At 35.2% G+C, this 21,262-nt stretch overlaps 1 protein-coding gene across 1 annotated transcript in view; it reads left to right on the plus strand.

Moving 5' to 3' along the window:
* Positions 1 to 16,345: 16,345 nt before the first annotated feature.
* LOC140245712 (uncharacterized) overlaps positions 16,346 to 21,262 on the plus strand; it is a 52,525-nt gene continuing 47,608 nt past the window's right edge. The window contains exons 1-3 of the mRNA XM_072325249.1: positions 16,346 to 16,682; positions 17,118 to 17,252; positions 18,228 to 18,358. Coding sequence (XP_072181350.1) covers positions 16,346 to 16,682; positions 17,118 to 17,252; positions 18,228 to 18,358 — 603 coding nt within the window. The remainder of the gene's footprint in view (positions 16,683 to 17,117; positions 17,253 to 18,227; positions 18,359 to 21,262) is intronic.

Below are 21,262 nucleotides of genomic sequence, written 5' to 3' on the forward strand. Positions count from 1 at the left end.
ACCTCTCCATCTGTCACTTCCCATTATTCGAATTGAAATAACAAAATCTGTTCAGAAATACCAACCAAATTTCCAACATTTTCTTCGAAAAAACTGATACAACTACCCCCCCCCACACACACACAGACAAAAAATCCCAAACTTAAACAGTGGTAATCTTTTATTTCTCTCTTTAACCCTTACTGAACTGGGCTATTTGGCTCCATGAAAATACTGGGGGGGGGACTGGGAGGCCCCCCCCCCCCCCACATTGATCTCGAAAACGCAATGTCCGATGAACTTGAAAAATTGCATGCTGATAGATCTTCGCGTGCTGAATGTGATGGTGTAATTTATTTTAATCAATTATGCATTTTTTTGTATAATTAGCTAATCAATTATTCATAATGCATATTTTATGCATTTGGGGGATATTTTCATAATTTCAGCCTAAACAAGTACAAAATTACATGAAAACTGTGTAATAATGAAGAATAATGTTTCCCAAATTTGAAATACTCAATTCTTATCAATTCTTATCTATTTTGATGAGTACAGCAGATTTGCATAAACTATTAATAAGCAAACTTACTACTTTTGATTTGATTTGATTTGATTTATTTCTGCTTAATTCCGTTACATCAGATAGGATCATGTACATGTCATTTATGACAAACAGTATATCAACACATAGTTTTTAGTACAATTATACAAGACAAATACAAAATACTAGCTTATGGAACTTAAACAGAAGGGTCTCCAAAATAAGCCGAGGCTTGACGGTATGGAGACTATATGCTTACCTACTCTGAATAGAATAGGGAATAGAGAAAGAGAGAAATATGGAAGGGTATAGGGGAAAAAGGGAAAGTTACAGAGTGTATTGGTACCACTCCAACTACTTTACAATGATAGTAATGATGATAAATACAGTATGATAATGATATTAAAGTTAACACGTTCAGTTGCCTTTGCCGGAGTAATGACCAAATATGCACTATGAAAATAATAATTTGTGAATACAAAATATCTTATACGTATTGTTATCTGACATTGAACAAAATACATCGAGTTTGTTTTATGTACGCAGTAATGGTAAGGCACATCGTACACATACATGCTCATATAATATACATGATGTACCTATCCTATACATACATATACATACTCATATTCATAATATGGATAGATAAATAAATCGATATGTGTATGCACAAATCCATGCATTATGTATCACGTACATATTCATATACATTTGATTATAATACAATAAAGGAATCAGAATGTTATCCTGGGGAATACTGCTTAAGGAGGTGAAGTTTTACAGCCTTCTTAAATGAATACATAGTGGTCATGTTTTTAATTTCGATGGGAAGGGAATTCCAAGTGTCAGGGCCGGAGTGTCTGATAGAATGATGCGCGAGTGCGGTTTTGGGGTTAAATAAATGTAAATTTGTGGATTGTCTGGTTGGATAAGAGTGAATCTCTGTATTTGACCGAAATATTATGTTAAATATAGGAGGAAAGAGGTTTGACTTGAGACAAAACATAAATACAGCTTTTTGGAGAAAATTTATATCATTTATCTTAAGGGATTTAAGCTGGAAAAACAATGGGTCGGTGTGATCTCGAGAGCGTGCTCGACTGCACACTCGTATTGCTTTTTTTTCTGTAGGAGAAGTATACGGTCTGTGTTACATTTGTGGGTTGCCCAGATAATGTTGCAATACGATATATATGGTAAGATTAAGGCATTATACAGGGTAAACAATACACGAGCTGGTAAAAAATACTGAAGCTTAGTTAACAGGCCAACGTTTCGGGATATAGGCAAAATGATGTGTTTTACATGATCATCCCATTTTAGGTTTTCATTTATATACACACCAAGAAATTTATTAAATATTTTCCTTTCAAGAGATATACCATCAATATACAATTCATATTCTGGTAAATCAGCTTTTTTACATTTAAAATGAATGAAATCAGTTTTGCTTAAATGAAGTGCCAGTATGTTACTTTTAAACCATGTAGATAATTTCGGTAATTCATTGTTCAAAATAGCAACTAGGTGGTTTAGGTCAGCATGTGAGTAAAACACATTTGTATCATCGGCAAATAATATATACTGTATGTGTTTGAAATATCATCAATGTAAATTAAAAACAATAACGGCCCTAAGATCGAACCCTGGGGAACTCCACATGTTACAGGTAGTGTATTGGAGGATACTGAATCAAAGGAAACAAATTGTTTTCTACATAACAAATAGTTTTCAAACCATGTAAGTGCAGTACCCCGAACCCCGTAATGTCGTAGCTTATATGATGATATTTTGTGGTCAAGAGTATCGAATGCCTTGCTCAGATCCATAAATATACCAATTACATGTTTGCGATCTGGCAAGGCACTCGATACTCTATCAAATAACTGCATTAGTGCGTGATCAGTAGAATGATTGGTTCGGAAACCGAATTGATCAGGATTGAAGAAATCATTCTGGCACAAAAATCCATACAACCTATTATACACAATTCTCTCGAGTATTTTGGAGAAACTAGAGAGAATGGAAATGGGACGGTAATTAGTTACACACGTGGGATCATCTTTTTTATAAATCGGTATTACTTTAGCTTTTTTGAAGGAACTTGGAAAAATACCAGAAGAAAGAGATAGATTAAAGATATGGACTAAGGGAGACAAAATACTACCTATAATCTGCTTAAGTAAATTGGTGCTGATTTCATCATGACTGACAGAATAACTATTTTTAAATGCACAGACAATTCTTAATATTTCAATAAAATCAGTTGGGTTTTTCAATAAAATCAGTTGGGTTTAAAAATAAGGATGAATCTATTGGTTGTGGCAGAAAATCTGCGAAATCACAATTACTCTTATCAATTTTAGAGCCCTGTTGTGGACCAATATGCACAAAATATTCATTAAACATATTACTTATATCTACCGGATTACTTACAGTATTGCCATCTTTATAAAATACTTGAGAATCAGATGATGATTTACTCTTATTGAGAATTTCATTGATTATTTTCCATATAGTTGAACTTTTACCTTGAGCATTATCTATCTTTTTAGAAAAATACATTTCTTTAGACTGTTTGATAATGCTTAATCTATTTCGATATGTCTTGTAATTGGAAACATTTTCAGGGCTAGCTTGATGAAGACTTATTTTGTACAAAATATTTCTTTTATTATAGAATTCAAAATTCCTCTTGTTATCCACGGTTTTATAGGTTCATTACGTTTTCTCCCTGCCTTGGTCTTAGGTATACTAATGTTGAAATATATCTCAAATTTAGCCCAGAATAACTGAAATGCTCTTTCGGTATCGTCACAGGTTAAAACATCTTCCCAATCTTCATTCTGCAAATTTTCATTTAACCTAGCTATATTTTCAGTGGTGAATTTACGAGCATAAAATGATTGTCCATTTGTACGAGGAGGTAGGGAATCAATCATTACAAAGACAGGGATATGATCTGAGATTTCAGAATATACAAGACCTGAGTGAATATGACAATTGTGTACGTTGATAAATATATTGTCTATAAGGGTAGACGAATTACCTACAATTCTTGTAGGTTTGTCGATGACTGGAAAACAGGCGTTCGAGTATACTACACTTTTGAAGTGATTGACATTGTTGTTATCCTGTTGCAGGTCTATATTGAAATCTCCCATTAAACATATAATTTTACTTTCTCTATTCAGATTATGTAATATATCATCAAAATCTTCTAAAAAACTATCAATACAATTATTAGGGGGGCGATATATATTACATACAATTAAGTTTTTACTGTTGACCATGTCTATTTCTATACATAATAATTCTGCGGAATTATGAACAAATGAAAGGTCATTTCTGACCTTATAGGACAGAGACTTACATATATAAAAAGCAACACCACCACCACGACCGTCCTGTCTGTCACTGCGAACAAAATGATAATTAGGAATATTATATATGTCTGGGGATGTGGTGTTTAACCAAGTTTCAGTGATTCCAACTACTGAGAAAGAAAAAGACATATTTGTCAACAGATCAGTGACATTATCAAAGTTCTTACTTAAACTCCGGGCATTACAATGCAGTAAATCAAATTTGTCAGGAACATTTACAAAAGTACGATTGAATACATCCGGCAAATAATACTTACAATCTATGAGTGGTTGTACATTATTATCTAAGTCAGGTATCATTGTAAAGATAGATTCTGAAGTGTTAATGGCAAAAATATAAAATGCAGTTTTAGTACATGAGACAAATCATCAGTATACTGATGGAGTAGTACATGTATATAATTATTATAGGGAGTTTTGACAATGATAGGCAAAGAATTAAAGGAAAAATAGCAAATTCTCAATATATCAGTGCATTCGCATAATACGATCTGAGTTCTAATAATGTAAGAGACAGGGGGTATAACATAATTGATACAATTGTTAGAGTATGTGTTGGATATAGGCTGATCACAATACCATCTAAGAGTTGAACTCGTATGGCGCTCCTCCTCTGCTCCTCCATCTACCTGCGTAGAAGCGTATCCTGACCCCGGAGTCGTACAGCTGCTGTACGGTTGCAGACCACTTGCGCTTCTCTTTGAGGTCATCGGCTGTTAGGTCATCCGTCATGTAGTAGCGCTCGTTCGCTAGTTTCTCACGCTGAGCCTTCATGATTTCGATTTTCTGGCGATAAGACAGCGTTTTGAACAGGATGTGTCGTGGACGGTCTTTCGCGGGCTTCCCGTCGCGATGCGCTCTTTCGACCCTGACGTTCATAGCGAATTTCTCCCGGACTATTTTCTCTACCAAGGCGACGCAATCCTCCTCACCATTGGCGGATTCTGGTATCCCGATGACCCGGATGTTGTTTCTCCGCGAGAAGCGTTCGCTCTTGTTGATCTCCTGTTGTTGCTTGGCAACTTCTGACCTCAGAGCGCTGACCTCCTTCTCCATTGCCTGCATTCTCTTCTCCAGTTGAGAGTACTTCGCCTCCACTTCAGTGACTCGCCGGCTCTCATAGTCAATGGCTGATCCCAGCTGGAATTCCACCTGCTTGATGTTGTCGATCAAAGAAGACACGGCTCTTTGTATCATCTTTTCAAAGTTAGCTGTCGCGTCTTTGAAGTACCGGGCAATGCCACCAGGTGTGGTTACGACATCCTCATTGATGAATTGGAGTTCCGATGTATCCAACTGGGCTGCTGATGTCGATGGGGCTGCTGGAGCCTTAGCAGTTTTCCGGCGAGCACCTTGGCGGAGAGCCTCGGGTGAAGGTCAGGCCGAGGCCCCGTGGTCTGTAGAAGATGGCGACCTAGGCGATTTGGGTTGCAGAGCGGCGGCGGTGTTTCCTGCCTTCTCTGGTCCAGAGTCGTCTTTCTTTGCTTTTCTCGCTAGCGGCTTCCTGATTGACTGGCTCATGATGGCAATGCGGTCGTCGTGAGAGGCCAGGATACTCAAATTTGTCAGATATAATGAATAATTTGCAAGAGACTTTGCTATGTACGTCCTATTCACTACTCCGACATTGCTCATTTTTTGAAATGCAAGACATACTAAAATGAAACTGGAAGTAAAATTATCCTTTTACAGGACCCATGGGCACTACCATACTTTTCAACTGTATTCTAATGTCCCTGATATTGTAAACTTGAACTATAATTTATGCAAATTTATGTAAATTTATGATTTAAAAAAATTAGCTCATATGTGATTTTGCGTGTAAAATATAAGAAAAATCAATGAATACAAAAAGTATAGAAATGTGAGAATTTCTTTTGTTTTTACTGTTTGCATTTGTTATGTATTTTATTGTTTTCTAAGAGTGGCCAGTAAATCGTGTGGAAGGATAAGAGTTATTTGAATCATCTATGCGGATAAAAACTCAATTTCCCCCTCAGAGATAGAAAAAAAAAAACCCGAGAAAAAACAACTTTTTTGTTATGTTTTGTATTGTTTTCATTTCTTATGTTTTCTATTGTTATATATTCCTTATGTATATAATTGTTTCTAAACTTTGCCCAATTTATTTCAGAACAGTATAAAAAATATTGGAAAACCAATTCCTGAGCAAAATTCATAAAGTTATGCAAGCCATGGTCTATATATGTAACTGTACACAAATATATGCAGCGATTAGCCGTTTTAATGACATGCGCATACTAATTGGCCCATAACACCCCCTAGGTAGGTCTGATAAGGACAAAATGTGGTATCAAAATGTGCGCAAGACTTTAGGAAAAAAAGTCATGAAGCGAGAATCCGAAATTCTCAGCGGTCGCGATGCAATCACCAAACTTTTTGTACACACTGTAACATGTTATGTTTGCCATACCTGTTTCGATAATTCGAAGGACGCCATAAAGAGCAAGACAAATGCGGCACTTGAAGGTCAAAAGGTAGAGCGTTTTGTATAGATGTAGTGGAAAAGGGTACGGGAGGAGGAAGCTAATACGAAAGCCAGCCACATGTGGATCACATAACGATGCAAATAAGTATGCGAAAAGAGATGACAAAACAGTATGATGATCATAATTATGATAAATATGTCGAGTAAAAATTACAAACATGATAATGGATGATTACATCTATAATAATGAAAATACAGATATACTGTAAATGAGAAATAAATAGAGTGCCATGTGATGACTTCGAAAATGATGGTTTCGTATTGAAGTTTACGTAACATGTTCAGCAGAAGAACAAATATTGATATTCAAATGAACAAAAAATGCTCATGATGACAAAATTTAAGATACAAAGTAAAACTCTCATTCTATGATTACCTGCACGTAGTTACTCTTACTTATTCATAAGTGTAACTGCATTACGAAATCGAATGTTCAATTATAAAATTCGTTTCCTAAAAAAGAAAAAAAAAAACAACCCTGAAATTGAACGTGCGAATTTGATTGCATGAACTTGAAATTCCATGCAAAAATACGAAATTAAATGCTTGCATCCGTATTCGAACTTCTGACTATACATAATTCGGGTGCCTAAAACGAATCCGAAAGCATTACACGTGAAATCGTTTGACCAAAATCAGTGCGCCGCTTCAAACATATGAATTTGAGTGAACATGATATGAAAATTAATGATAATTTTACGAAATTGGCGGGGGGAACTTTTAATAGGTGTAAATGAGATATAAAGAAATTCATGTCTAGTGATATGACGAAATGAGGATAATTATATCAAAGTTTATATAACACGTTTCCTCAAAAGAAAAAAAAATCTTTATGTTTAATAAAGAAAAAATACTGATCGTTTTGATGAAATTCTACTTTAAAGTCAAATTCAATGACTAGCTGGACATACATGTAATCACTAGTCTTGTTTATCATGATACGTGCGTAATGACATTGAATGTTCAATAGTGAAAACCGCTTGGAAAAAATGAAAATGAAAGTGTTTCTAACTGTTTATCGAACCCATCGTACTAATTTGAATGCAAAATCTTGGAATTCCATGCCCAAACACGATATTGAATGCTTAAGTCCGAAATGAAATTAATTGTGACCACTCATTTTGGTACCTAAAACCTAATTTGAAAGCATTAATCGTGAAATCGATCAAAGCATACGAATCTCAGTGCACATAAAATGAAAATGAATGACAATTTCACGAAATACGAAAGGAAAACGATATTATCATTATTATTGCAATAGTATGTTATGGTGGACGAAAGACGTGAGGAGTGCTGTGGAGTGGAGTAAGTACCTTCAGTGTTTTTGATGGGGCATATAATATCATTATTTTTTAACGTATCAACACAATAACCCTGTTAAAATCAGAGCGGCTTTCTCTTGTAGGCCAAATGCACGAGAAAAATACTACGGGAGAATATTCTATCTTGATTTTGTCAGAATCTTCATTATGTTCTTAAAAAAAAATACTCTGCGCCTGGGTGGATTTAGCAGCGACTGCACAGCATCAAAACTGTGTTTCTTGCTTGGACATGTTATATGATATTTTTCTCAATAGAGGGATTCAAGTTCAGATGATTCTGTCTTCAAATGACGAAACGCATGGGCCTTCTTTTACATGAAAATCCGCGCACGCGTAAACTCGTGGATGAATAATGCAAAATGGTATAGTATTATGCCTATTCCAAAGTAACAGTCAAACAATAGAATAAAAGCGAGTTCTTTGACCCGCAAATTTCTTCACATGTTATATTTCAGTTTAGATTTAGTTTTTTGTCAAGTTCCACAAAATTAGAAAGAATATAATTTTAGCAGTGTTGGGCATATACAATTAAGATTATCTTGGTAAAGTGAGATGATGCCATACCCATATAGTGTGAAATAATTCTCATTTGTGTACAACATTTGGAAAAGTCTGAATTGTAGATTTGATATGTTACTTGCCGACAATATAAGTCATAAATATGGGTGATATTATCACTACGAAGAAAGGGATTTCGGTTTTTCTTCATTTGCTCACGCTAATTCCACGAGGAAAATCCCCATGACATCCAAACGTTTTTCGTGTCTGATGACCATTGGAAACTTTCTCACATAGCTTACATTCTAACTTGTGTGCGGTTGTTTATTTCAAGCATTCTTTTTCGTATGATTTTCTTTTTTTTTTTGTGTGTTAATGATTAATGATGTCTAATGCGTGACAACTTAATTATTTTGAAAAATAAAAATCCTGATATAAAAATGTTGCAGGGCAACTGCTGCAAGACTCTCTTGACATCAAACTACAGCCGTGTGATTAACCATTTTTAAATATAGACAAACGAGATAAAACACTGAATTATCCCTTTTATATCAAACTTATCAACGCTCCGTTTGTGTGTGAATGTGTACTGTAATGTGTGTGTGTGTTTGTGTTTGTTTGTTTGTTTGTGTGTGTGTGTGTGTGTGTGTGTGTTTAGGGCGGGCTTGGGAAAGGATGTATGGTACGTACAGGGAGCTTTATGTAGATCCACCCTAACTGTATGATGTGTCAGAATACATGTATATCATTAAACGGATACAAACCTTCTTGAAGCACAAAAATGAGAAAGATGCACTCTGCTTGTGTACTCTCTCAGGAGGGAGGTTTTGGTAGACCAGGAAGTATAACTTGTACATACATAATATGCATAAATATTTATTGCAAGGCAGCACCTGTGACTTCATTATGCCTTGTTTGACATTGCGATTGCGTTTGTTACTACCGTTTATAGTAAAATGTTAATAAACAAAATACGGTTTCAATACTATGTTTCTAGCTATAAGGTTGTTTTTAACTCACACCTATAGACTTATGGGTCTGATGTTCTATACAGTGCACCAGTTAACATCCTTATTGTAATCAGTTGAGCTGGCGCCACATCCCTCATCACAACAATAATGGCGGATGCGCTTTCTGGCACTATTCCAGGCACGCAAACCGCGCATGGAGCAAACAAGAACTAAGCTTTCAGTCTGGACTTTGGCCGCTGGAAAAAAAAAAGTAACACCCTTTCAGTGTTGAACAGAAAACGTCGTGCTGTGCTTCATTCGAAATCATTATTATGCGCTCGTCACATTCAAACAAACAGACATGTATACGCCTCAATGAACTTGAATATAACCTCCTTTATAACTGTTATTTTTTATGGCACGCAATCTGAAAAACACGGAGACGAACGTACAGCTGTACCGCGGACTGAAAGGAAGGTAACATCCCCCCCATAGTAGCTCTTTGCATTTAATAGCTCATGCACTGCATGAAGCATACTCGACAATCTGCTCTTCGAGAGCTGTCATGACTGCGATCATTTGACAGGTTTGTAACGGTTGGACATTGCGAATGAATTGTTTGTTCCCTTTTTTGCTTTGTGAAGTTGTTTCCGTCTATGTCAAGCTATGATGGATAAAACATACATCTTCGTTCTCCTGTTGACATTGACTGATTCCGTGTTCCGTGGCCACACTGCAGAAGCAAAAGGTAATTATGATTTCGCTTATTCAACTGAGTAGTATCACTGAAAGGCGTCGTTAAAAACACAGAGGTACACACAAAAAAATGATTATAATGTAATCTCTGTCTTTTTGTTTGACGCAAAAGCGCCGGTAGAATCAAATTGGTAGAAGAACACATTTTCCCCCATTGAAGATATTGTGTTATATCCAAAGATGTTGGTGATTTCACATTTTGCGTTCTTTGCATGTAATGTATCAAAACGGGGTATCAGCAGAATATTCAGAGATAAATGCCGCAATAGATTTGAAACTGATTCATCAACGAGATCGTTTAGAACGTCAGACCATTCCTGAAAGATGATTTGTGTTCAAGGGAATGCTCTTCGCTGCATTTAGATTTCAGATTTGCGTGTTTTGTTCAAAAGAGCGTATTTTTATGTGTTAAAAATTCAAAATAAAAATTAAATTATCTCTACGATGAGTAAAAATCTGCTTGAATGTTGCATATCTTACTGAAGAATGAATCCATTCATGGACTATTTACAAAGAAGGCAAAGAAGGACCTACACAAAATTTAGAAAGCTCGAGTGAAATAAGTCATTTAATAGGTGAGAGTTAAGAGAGGAGAAGGAAACGTGGAAAGGTATATCAGAGATACTGTACTTCATTTCAAATACAAGTGCATGTATGAACATCGCACTTACAAGGACACAGCACAGTACAGACATTGACTTCTTTGTAACAACATCCTTTTTGGCTAAGAGCGGGGTTAAGCACATATGGTTAAGGAACAGAAGGCAGTATAGTACCATAGTCAGTTGTCATGGTTGTTATGATATCTATTATTATGTTTAGTGAGTGCATTATTCCGGTCTTTCGTTTGTTTTGATGTTTTACTGAACTGCTCCTGCAGTGGCATGGTTAGGTAAATTCCCAAAATTGCTCCTGATGATTGGAACTTGATTTCTTTTGACCTATACTCTTCCCAGTATAGATCCTTGGAAAAATATATCGAAAGTAAATAACAGGTGGCTAACAGTTCAATATCAACTGTAACATCGTTAAAACAAAATCTTCTAATTAACGAGTTTGATGATTTGATTTGATTTGATGTGTTTGAATTTATTGGTTTTGCAGTATTGTCATAGGAGATGAATCAGAAAATAAAATGTAATTGGTCTCAAGTAGTATTTTACTACTATACAAAGCAAAACGTGTGCTCTTCAATCCCGAGATTCGTTATTCCGAAACGCACAACTTCCGTAAACCGAGATGTTTGTAATTGCGAAAATGAAGAAGGCTCGTTAAGATTGGTTAATTCAAAAATGAAAAAAAAATACCTCCGAAAAAATAAACCTTGTTTACCTTTCGAAATAACAAACCTTTGAAATAAGGAACCACATTTCATTCTCGAATTTACAAACTGCAGAATTACGTACAAGCGGAACGTTTCTTGATATTGGAGGAAATATTTGCAGGAAATATGATAATTATATAAATGTCACCTTTACAATATCGACGTACATGCAGATGACTTGGTCAAGGCTCTTCAATAAGATTGCTGTATAATACATGTATCTACAAACGAATTGAAGGATAAAAGGCAAGTATTGTTGGGTCCTGAATCGTGAGAGGTTTACAATAATAATATTGAAAGAAGTCAAAGGACTATCTAATTGGATGCAATTACTGTTTCGGCACACGTTTCATGACATGCATGACTAGCAAAACATTTACAAGCAACTAACCTTCCCCAAGCGTTTGTGCATCAATTGGCTGTCATTTTCAGTAGTCTGAGTTTAAATCCATGATGGATTTATTTGAAATAAATCCAAGGAAGGCTTAATATAAGTCTTTCGTCGTTTAAATCCAAGCTGGATTTATTCTAAAAACGTAATAAGTACGCGGTATTTACCATCCTAGTCTCAACAAGGTATAGAGTTCGAGAAGTGAGGATCGGGATGTCTAATTATGTAATATATATACATACGTACATACATTTTTTTTTTTTTGGGGGGGGGGGGGGGGCTTGCAGTCATTGTTAATCATTGCGTATATATATATATATTTTTTTTTAGATCTCCGTCTTGTAATGAAAGAGGACAGTCTTTATTCAGCTGAACCATTTCCATCGTGTTTAAAGATAAACAATCTTGTTTACGAAACAGAAATATTACAAGCTGTATATCAACAACGATAATGTTAATGAGATTGATTAAAAGTGGCACTTAAAGGGGATGACTAGTAACTGATCAGTGGGAATCCGTGGGAATGCTGGAGGATGAGTGTTCCAATCCTTGTGGGATTCATTTAAGAATATAACATTATATATCTATTGTTGTGTGAAAATTATTTGCTTCAGAATGGTCTCATATTCAAGTAATGTGCAATTTAATGTTTCCAGGTTAGTGTGCCTGGTCAGTGATGGGGTATTAATCTGCACATTACTTGAATATGAGACCGTTCTGAAGCAAATCATTTTCACACAACAGTAGATATATAATGTAGATATACAATGCTCAGATTGGCAATTAGGTATGTACCGCGAATGTTAGACGAGCGTATGCTAAAGAGACGGCACTTCGGCGAACTAACGGAAGGCGGACTCACGAGGGTCAGAGTAAACGCTACAAGGGCATACTAAACTAGAAAAGCACTCCGAGAGCGCAGACCTCCGCCAAGCGGTTACTTTCCACTGATGATCTTGGTCTTCCATAGAGATAAGTGATTTTCACCTACTGAAAAATCGCCCGATTTCCCAAGATAGAAACCTTTGTTACGTCATAAGCCCTCAGATGCGCGGCGCGCCTCTCTCCAGTAATTACCTCAGTAATTTTTATGTGGATATGTTTGATGAACTCTTGTCCGACAAACATTGCCCGATCGTCTTAAGTATCCATGCAAAAACGTCATCAACTGTTCCTTGTTTGAAAAGTGTTGACAAAACGGCCAATAGTTCCGAAAAGAATGATAACAATTATAACACAAAAATGAGGATTAAATGGAATAATGATAGGAAGTCTGAGATTTTTAATGGTTTGAACGCTTTTGCTATATCCGAATTAGATTCCTTTATCGAGTCCATAAATGTTGATAATGTTGGTCAAGAGGACTTCGACAAAGCGATCAATCTATTGCAAGAAGTGTATGTTAATGCGGCTTCTTCATCTGGAATGCTGCACGAGATGAAGAGTAAATCGCATATTAGCAAAACGACTCTTTCTAGCTCACAGCCATGGTTTGATAAAGAGTGCAAAGAATATAGGAAAAAATTCATGCAAATTAAAAACAAATGTCGAGAAAATAGATCAGATTATATGGATGAAAAGAGAACAATTGGCAAGAGTTATAAAAACTTTGTACGATCAAAGAGAAGAAAACACTTTGCTGACTAACTTAAGGAGTTTGAAAAGTAAAAACCCCAAAGATTACTGGAATATTATAAGTAGAAACAAAAAAGGAACTACGGCGCCTTCGAACATTTCAATAGAAGATTTCTTCGAACACTTTAAAAGCTTAAACAATCAAGCTTCGAATGCTGATGTCGTAGAACTTGATTATGGCATTGGTATGAATTATGAATTGAATCGAAGAATTGATGAGTCTAAAGTGATACAGCAGCTTAAACGTCTTAAAAATGACAAGGCTGCTGGGGATGATATGATTCTAAACGAATTGTTAAAGAATAGTTCTAAATCTCTTTTGAAACTTGTTACCAAACTGTTTAATGTAGTGCTTGACACAGGTATAATACCCTCAAGCTGGGTGGTAGGCTTGATTAAACCTTTGTTCAAAGGTAAAGGCTCACCTGATGCTGCTGATAACTACAGGGGTATCACCCTCTTGAGTTGTGTTGGTAAGCTATTCACTGCTATTCTAAATGAACGCATTACTTTGTTCATTGACTCTTATGATCTACTTGGTGAAGTTCAAGCCGGTTTCCGGTCAGGTTATTCTACGATGAATTATATTTTTTTATTTTTGCAATTGTTGATTGGCATTTACAACCAAAAAAAAAAGAAAAAATGTATTGTGCTTTTGTGGATTATAAAAAAAAGCTTTTGATTTAGTTGATTGAAGTTCGCTTTGGATTAAATCATTGAAGGACTGGATTGATGGAAAATTATTGCGTGTAATAGTCAAAATATACGACAACGCTAAATCTTGTGTTTCATAATTATGGTGGTAAGAAATCTGTTTTTTTTTTCAGAGTAACGTAGGAGTAAGGCAAGGTGAGAATTTGTCTCCAATCTTATTTGCACTGTATCTGAATGATTTTGAATCTTTTTTTACAAGAGAGATACAATGGTCTGAGCTCTCTATCTACATCAATTCACGATTGCTTTTATGAGAATGAAATGGATGTTTATATAAATCTATTCACTCTTTTGTACGCTGACGATACTATTGTACTTGCTGAAAGTGCGAATGATTTACAAGATGCTCTTAACGCTCTTTCTGATTATTGCCATTTGTGGCATCTTACTGTTAATACCACAAAGACGAAGGTTGTTATTTTTTTCTAGAGGAAAAGTTAGAAATATTCCAAAGTTTTATTTTGCCAATGAACTTTTAAGTGTAATTGATGAGTATGTGGATTTAGGAACAATTTTCAACTATAACAATGGCTTCAAAAAAAGCTATAAATAAACAAGTAACTCAAGCACAAAGAGCTATGTACTTCATGAAGAGCAAAATTGCATCTCTTTGTTTACCTGTTGATATTCAACTTGAGCTATTTAATCAATTGATATTACCAATTCTGCTATATGGATGTGAGGTTTGGGGTTTTGAAAATGTGATTCAAATTGAAACGTTTCATTTGAAGTTCTGTAAAGAATTGCTTGGTCTGAACAAGATAACTCCCAATTGCATGACTTACGGTGAACTTGGGCACTACAAGTTAGAAAAAATTGTCACTAGTCGAATGCTAATGTTCTGTTATCGTCTCATAAATGGGAAATCAGCTAAATTATCAAGCATCATTTATAGCTTTGAATTTTTCTCCTTTTTTGAAGGGGAAAAATCAAATGGGTAGGATTTTCAAAGGAAAGAATACTCTTGATAGCTTAGGCCTTTCTGACGTATGGAAGAGTCAAGCAAGTAATCTATCTTCATTCAAAAGAATAATAGATACAAAAATTAAAGATATGAGTCAACAGGTGTGGCACAGTGATGTTGAGTTAAACAATCGAGGCACTGTTTATAGAATTTCTAAGCAGCAATTATGCTTTGAAAAGTATCTGATTCGTCTTAATGAAAATGATAGGAAATCTTTAACACGTTTTCGTTGCCTTAATCATAAGCTTCCAATAGTGTCTGGGCGTTACAATGACATTCCAAGAATTGAACGTTTGTGTACCTATTGTTCTCAAAATGATATTGGTGATGAATTTCATTATTTGTTTGTATGTCCCTTCTTTAAGACAGAACGCAAAAGATTTCTTGAAAAATATTATAGGAAGTATCCTAACACATTTAAATATGATCAATTGTTCAATTCAACTAGGAAAAAGACTTTGTCAAACATTTCGAGGTTCTGTAAGGTAATAATGTCCTGTTTTAGTTAGTTACTGCACTTTATTATTTCGTTTGATTTATTCTATTTTATATACCCTTTGCATGATTATTTGCATCAGGCAGTACCTGCATCGTTCGTAATTCATGTGATAGATTTACATCTGTATAGTATATTATTCATAACATACTTTTATGCAAATTATATTTGAAAAGTATGTTGGTATCTTCTATATATTTGTATTATACATTAATCCTTATTTGAAATTTTTTATTTTGTGTATTTTTAATTGACATTGTACTCCCATACCCCAATGATGAGGGTCGTTGAGTAATAAATCAAACTTCAAACTTCAAACTTCAGAAACTAGAGCACGCACTTTAGTGCGCGCATGCAAACCTCAAGTACGCGCAGCCTGATCTCCCAAATTCATAAGCCGGGTTCACACGTACAAAATAGCGGGATGACGATCGCGATCCACATCTCGATTTTTTTTTTTTTTTTTTTTTTTGCGAGCGTCCACACGTACCAAATTAGCGGGACAGTGATCGCGATCGGTATCCCGCTAATTTGGTGAGCGTCCACACGTACCGAAGTATCCCGCTGATGTAGTGATACGAGAAGCTGTTTTCGTCTTCACCTGCGAAGGACAAACATCATCATTATCTGCGAGTAAAGAATGCCCTTGGTTGTTAAAGTCGTCATTGCCACATTTCGATAGCTTTTCCTTGCAAGAGTAATGCTTTATTATGTTGTTAGAGTTGGGGATGTTATACGTGTACAATGTGGATAATACACGAGATTGTTATAGCTTATATTGCACTTTTAAATTAGATATCAGAGTTATGAAGCAAGCATAAGACCTTGTTAAGAGGTATATACATAAAGCCATAATACATTTTCTATTTCCCTAGCGATGGCATCAAAACATATCATCGAGGAATGTGTCGATAAGAGTCAGTCCAGTCAAAACCAATGTACGTTCCAATCTCCGTCCAACGCTACTTCCATTATACTCACGTGTGTCCTGAGTGCATCCAAGCCAGATGTTTCTATGATGTGGACCGATGAGTCTGGAAACAGACTAAAATCTGTGGATTCGCAACAGACAATATCTGTCGACAGATATGAGGGGTTCGAGAAAATCGCTGTTTCAGCCAAACAGGCAAAAGAGCAAACCTTCGTGTGCATAGCTACCGGCGACTCGGTGAATGGAACGTCGATCAAAAAAATCACTCTTCTGCCTGTATCAGGTTTGTGAAAAGTTCTCAGTTTGTGTTAATGAATAATCATATCATAGCTTCTGTCATTACTACTAAAAAGTATGCACAACGAAAAATAACAATACTTTAGCAAAATGCTTTCAATCTTATTTGTCACGGAGAAGTATAATCTAAGCGAGTGGTTTTGAATATTGTATAATTGCTTGACGACACCCACAATCAAAGTCTAAATGGTATGTAAAGAAAGCGTTACTTAATCTTACTGAGTAAAGATAAGGGCCTGTAACAATGTACTTTTGTGTACAACAGTTGGACCCGTGTTGTCAACTACTTCTTTGGCACTACGCAAAATGCGTTGATTTTGTAAAATTATCGATATAGTTATCGACATTTTAACTGCTTTCTCACACATATTTTAATGATTGTATAATTATTGTTTTTTACTGTGTCTATATCAAATTTCAGGAAAACGTGATAATGTCGGTCTCATCATCGGACAAGTCATTATTGGTGTATTAGCTGCCGTAGCCATCCCATACCTTGTTTACAATATTCGAAAGTGTCGTCAAAAACGGGATCACGACTACGTGCCACAAAAAGGTATCACTTTCTATCTTTATGTGTCTATTTATTTGCTTGTTTATTTATTCTTTTCTTTATAAAACAAGGAACTTGAATGAAACAAGCTGTCTATAAAAATGGTCGTATTTATATGATCGACTTTAAGTAGGAAATGTGGTATTAAATAGCAAAAAAAAAACAACATCTATTTTGTAACTTATGTAACTACTTCGTGTACTTTGAAACATTTCCTTTCAAATACACTTAGTCTTTTCTAACTAAAATCACAATATTTCTACTGAAAATGAAGTTCGAAATACCCTTTGTAGATCTGGTGTTTTTTTTTGTTTTTTTTGTTTTTTTCCGGAAGTACTTATTTGAGGATCTGAAGTGGTGAAAACCCAGCATTACTTAGTTTATGGAATGATCGATATGTGTATATATATATATATATCCTTTCTACACCTGAATGTCTCATGATGGTGCTACGAAGTGTAGTAGCGCCACTTATTTCCGAAATCATACACAATCAGCAAAACGGCAACCTCCACGGAGAGCTGGACCCCAGCGATTTGAGATTTTTCCCTTCAGTATCCGTGTTGATATGAACTGATTCTACACAGCATTGCGACAAGTCATATGAGGTGCCTATATAAAGAATAAATGTTTCAAGGGAACTCAAGCACAAAATATGTTTATAAAAGAGAGAGAAAAAAAATCCTCTGATGGTCAGCCTGGTTGTAGTCCCACTATTAGTGACACTTGTATTACTATGGCCCTGTCAACAATGGATTACACCATGTAAGATGACCTCAGTCATGCCAGTCAGCTGGATGGATTATCAGACCTTAAAAAAGGTCAGAATCCCCTGCAATATGTTCATATTCTTCGCAAACTTTACGAAACATTGACACATTCGTGACAGACTTACCAAACATTTTTTTTAATCACTAGTACGAGTATCTCGCGCTTTACACTAATAGGATATATGAAATCTCTATTCCTGTTGTCAAGTTTCTAAGGAATCCCCACCAACCATACAGACGACACTGAATAGTGAAGATGAGAGCAGAAAGTGGTACTCCGTACGATGGGCGGACTTTAAACTTTGTTGCAGACGACTCAAAGATGTGTCCTCAAAGCACGTGAGTATGAGATGGGGGTGCATCACTCTTCATGCAGACAAGAAGATTTCTTTTCTTTTCTTTTTTTTTAAACCATGAGCATCTTATGAGTGTAGTGTGCCTTTGATGATACAGAAAACAAACTCGTGTGCAATGGTTACTTTAAAAAAAAACAATGTTCAAAACGACGTACTATAATTAATACTGCACTCTCTCAGTTGGCAAGTCACAGTACCTCAACCTGCAGTAAACAACACACGCATAATCCTGATTACAGGTATTATAGCAACCACTTATAAATGGACATTCATAGTGCTGTTATTCCATGTTCTACTTTGAAGCTGAGAGAGCTGAGGAATTTTATTTCTTCAAGTTCTAGTGAAATCTATTTTCCTTTTCATCAAATAAACAGAAAAAATTATATAAAGTGTATGAGCAGAACATAATTGTATTACAAAATTGAAATTGCAAAACGTAAATTAAGAAGAATACATTGTGAAAATGAGTAACAACATGACGAAAACATGATTTTTTTTAAATCTTTATGTGCCACGTTCGCACGTCCAGCTCAGTCGACGGCGTGCCAACTTCGCATATTCTGCTCAACAAACAAAGCCGCCAAAACCGATCGATAAATCGCTAATCACTGCTAATCCCGCAGCACAATGAACATGATGAAAGCGTTTTTCGTGCTTTTGTTCCTCTCATATACGGCTTGCATTCTATGTGGTGATTGACTATCAAGAGATGTTCCCAACTAGATTTTCTCGTACATTCTAAGTTTCTGTCACGGTTTTATGTGCAAAAGTCAAGCCTTTATAGTAATGTAGCAACTGGTCATTCGAAAGAGAAATTGAAATAGATTCGTCATAAAATTAATATCGAAACAAAGTTTGGCATTCCTCTTAAACTTTGCCTACTATTATGCCCATCTTAACAGAAATTTGTAGAGGTTATACAAATTAGAAAAACAGAATTCTTTCTCAAAGCATGATTACCTTCGTGTCTCGGAATAACGTGGCACACAGGGGAGTTTCACCATGGCACATAAAGAGTTAAACATGTGCATATGCATAGTAAAAATTAAATCAGAATGGGAATGGAAATGGAGGGTTCCACCAAAAAGCAAAGATTGCACGATTTAGGACCCTCGGAAAAAACATAAGAAAACAAAAATGAATGAAGAAAATTACAAACAAAATTAAAGGAACGAATGTCAACTGACATGAAATCATATTATTAGGAAGGGAAAAAGTGGGGAAAAAAGGAGAAAAAAAAAATGAAACTACAACACTTACCACCATGGACAAAAGCAAACTGGATTCCATGTTGTTAGAGTAATGATAAAATACAATCTTGATTGAGTATATTTAAAAAAAAAACTGTCTACAAATACTGGTAAGAATGCAAAAGAGTGGACATAAAAGAAGGAAAGAAAAGACATAATGGTATATACGGTACAATAGTCAGTGATAGCAGGAACATCTGAGGAGGACTTGTGTTTGACCGATTATTTTTCTCCAATAAAGAAATAAAACTGTGTCATTGTTTAATGCTTAAAGAAGTGATGACTTACTTGCGACTGTGAAGTGAATCTAATTCGGTTGAATATTATAAACTTTCATTAAAACTAAATTTTAATTTGTTCTTAAAAAAGTGTAAAATTTTACCTGTTATTATACCTTACTGTTATAAAGTGAGTTCCAATACTTTAACCCATCGCAGATGACGCTGTTCTGAGCCAGTAAAGCTCTCAAGAAAGGCAAAATTCATTCGGTCGCCTTGTTTGATAATTGTGAATCGATTAATTTCTTCGAAACTGTGTTTTAAATGTATTTAGAAATTTTCTGAATTAGATTATTCATAAATTGTCCCAGATTAAACAAAAACAAATACGTAACTTTCAATAAAAAAGAAAACATGAAAATGCGGTATGACATATGATAAAGAATAACCTCTTTTGATTTGATTTGATTTGATTTATTTCTGCTTAATTCCGTTATATCAGATATGATTATGTACATATCATTTATTACAAACAGTATATTGATACATAGTTTTTAGTACAATTATACAAGACATTTAAATACAAACAGCTTATGGAACTTAAACAGAAGGGTCTCCAAAATAAGCCGAAGCTTGACGGTATATGGAGACTATATGCTTACCTACTCTGGATAGAATAGGGAATAGAGAAAGAGAAAATAGGGAAGGGTAGGTGGAAAAGGGAAAGTTACAGAGTGTATGTGTACCACTCCAACTACTTTACAATAATAGTAATGATGATAGATACAATATGATAATGATATTAAAGTTAAGACGTTCAGTTGCCTTTGCCGGAGTAATGACCGAATATGCACTATGAAAATAATAATGTGTAAATACAAAGTATCCTATACATATTGTTATCTGATATGAAATGAAATATATCGTTCTTATTTCATGTACGCAGTAATGGTAAGGCACATCGTACACATACATATACATGCTCATACAATATACATGATGTACCCATCCTATACATACATATATATTCATATTCATAATATGGATAGATAAATAAATCGATACATGTACGCACACATACATTCATCATGTACCACGTACATATTCATATAGATTTGATTATAATACAATAAAGGAACCAGAATGTTATCCTGGGGAATATTGCTGAAGAAGGTGAAGTTCTACAGCCTTCTTAAATGAATACATAGTGGTCATATTTTTAATTTCGTTGGGAAGGGAATTCCAAGTGTCAGGGCCGGAGTGTCTGATAGAAAGATGCGCGAGTGCGGTTTTGGGGTTAGATAAATGTAAATTTGTGGATTGTCTGGTTGGATAAGAGTGAATCTCTGTATTTGACCGAAATATTCTGTTGAATATTGGAGGCAAGAGGTTTGACTTGAGACAAAACATAAATACAGC

This window comes from Diadema setosum, unplaced genomic scaffold (assembly GCF_964275005.1).
Source record: "Diadema setosum unplaced genomic scaffold, eeDiaSeto1 scaffold_24, whole genome shotgun sequence".
Classification (NCBI taxonomy): Eukaryota; Metazoa; Echinodermata; class Echinoidea; order Diadematoida; family Diadematidae; genus Diadema; species Diadema setosum.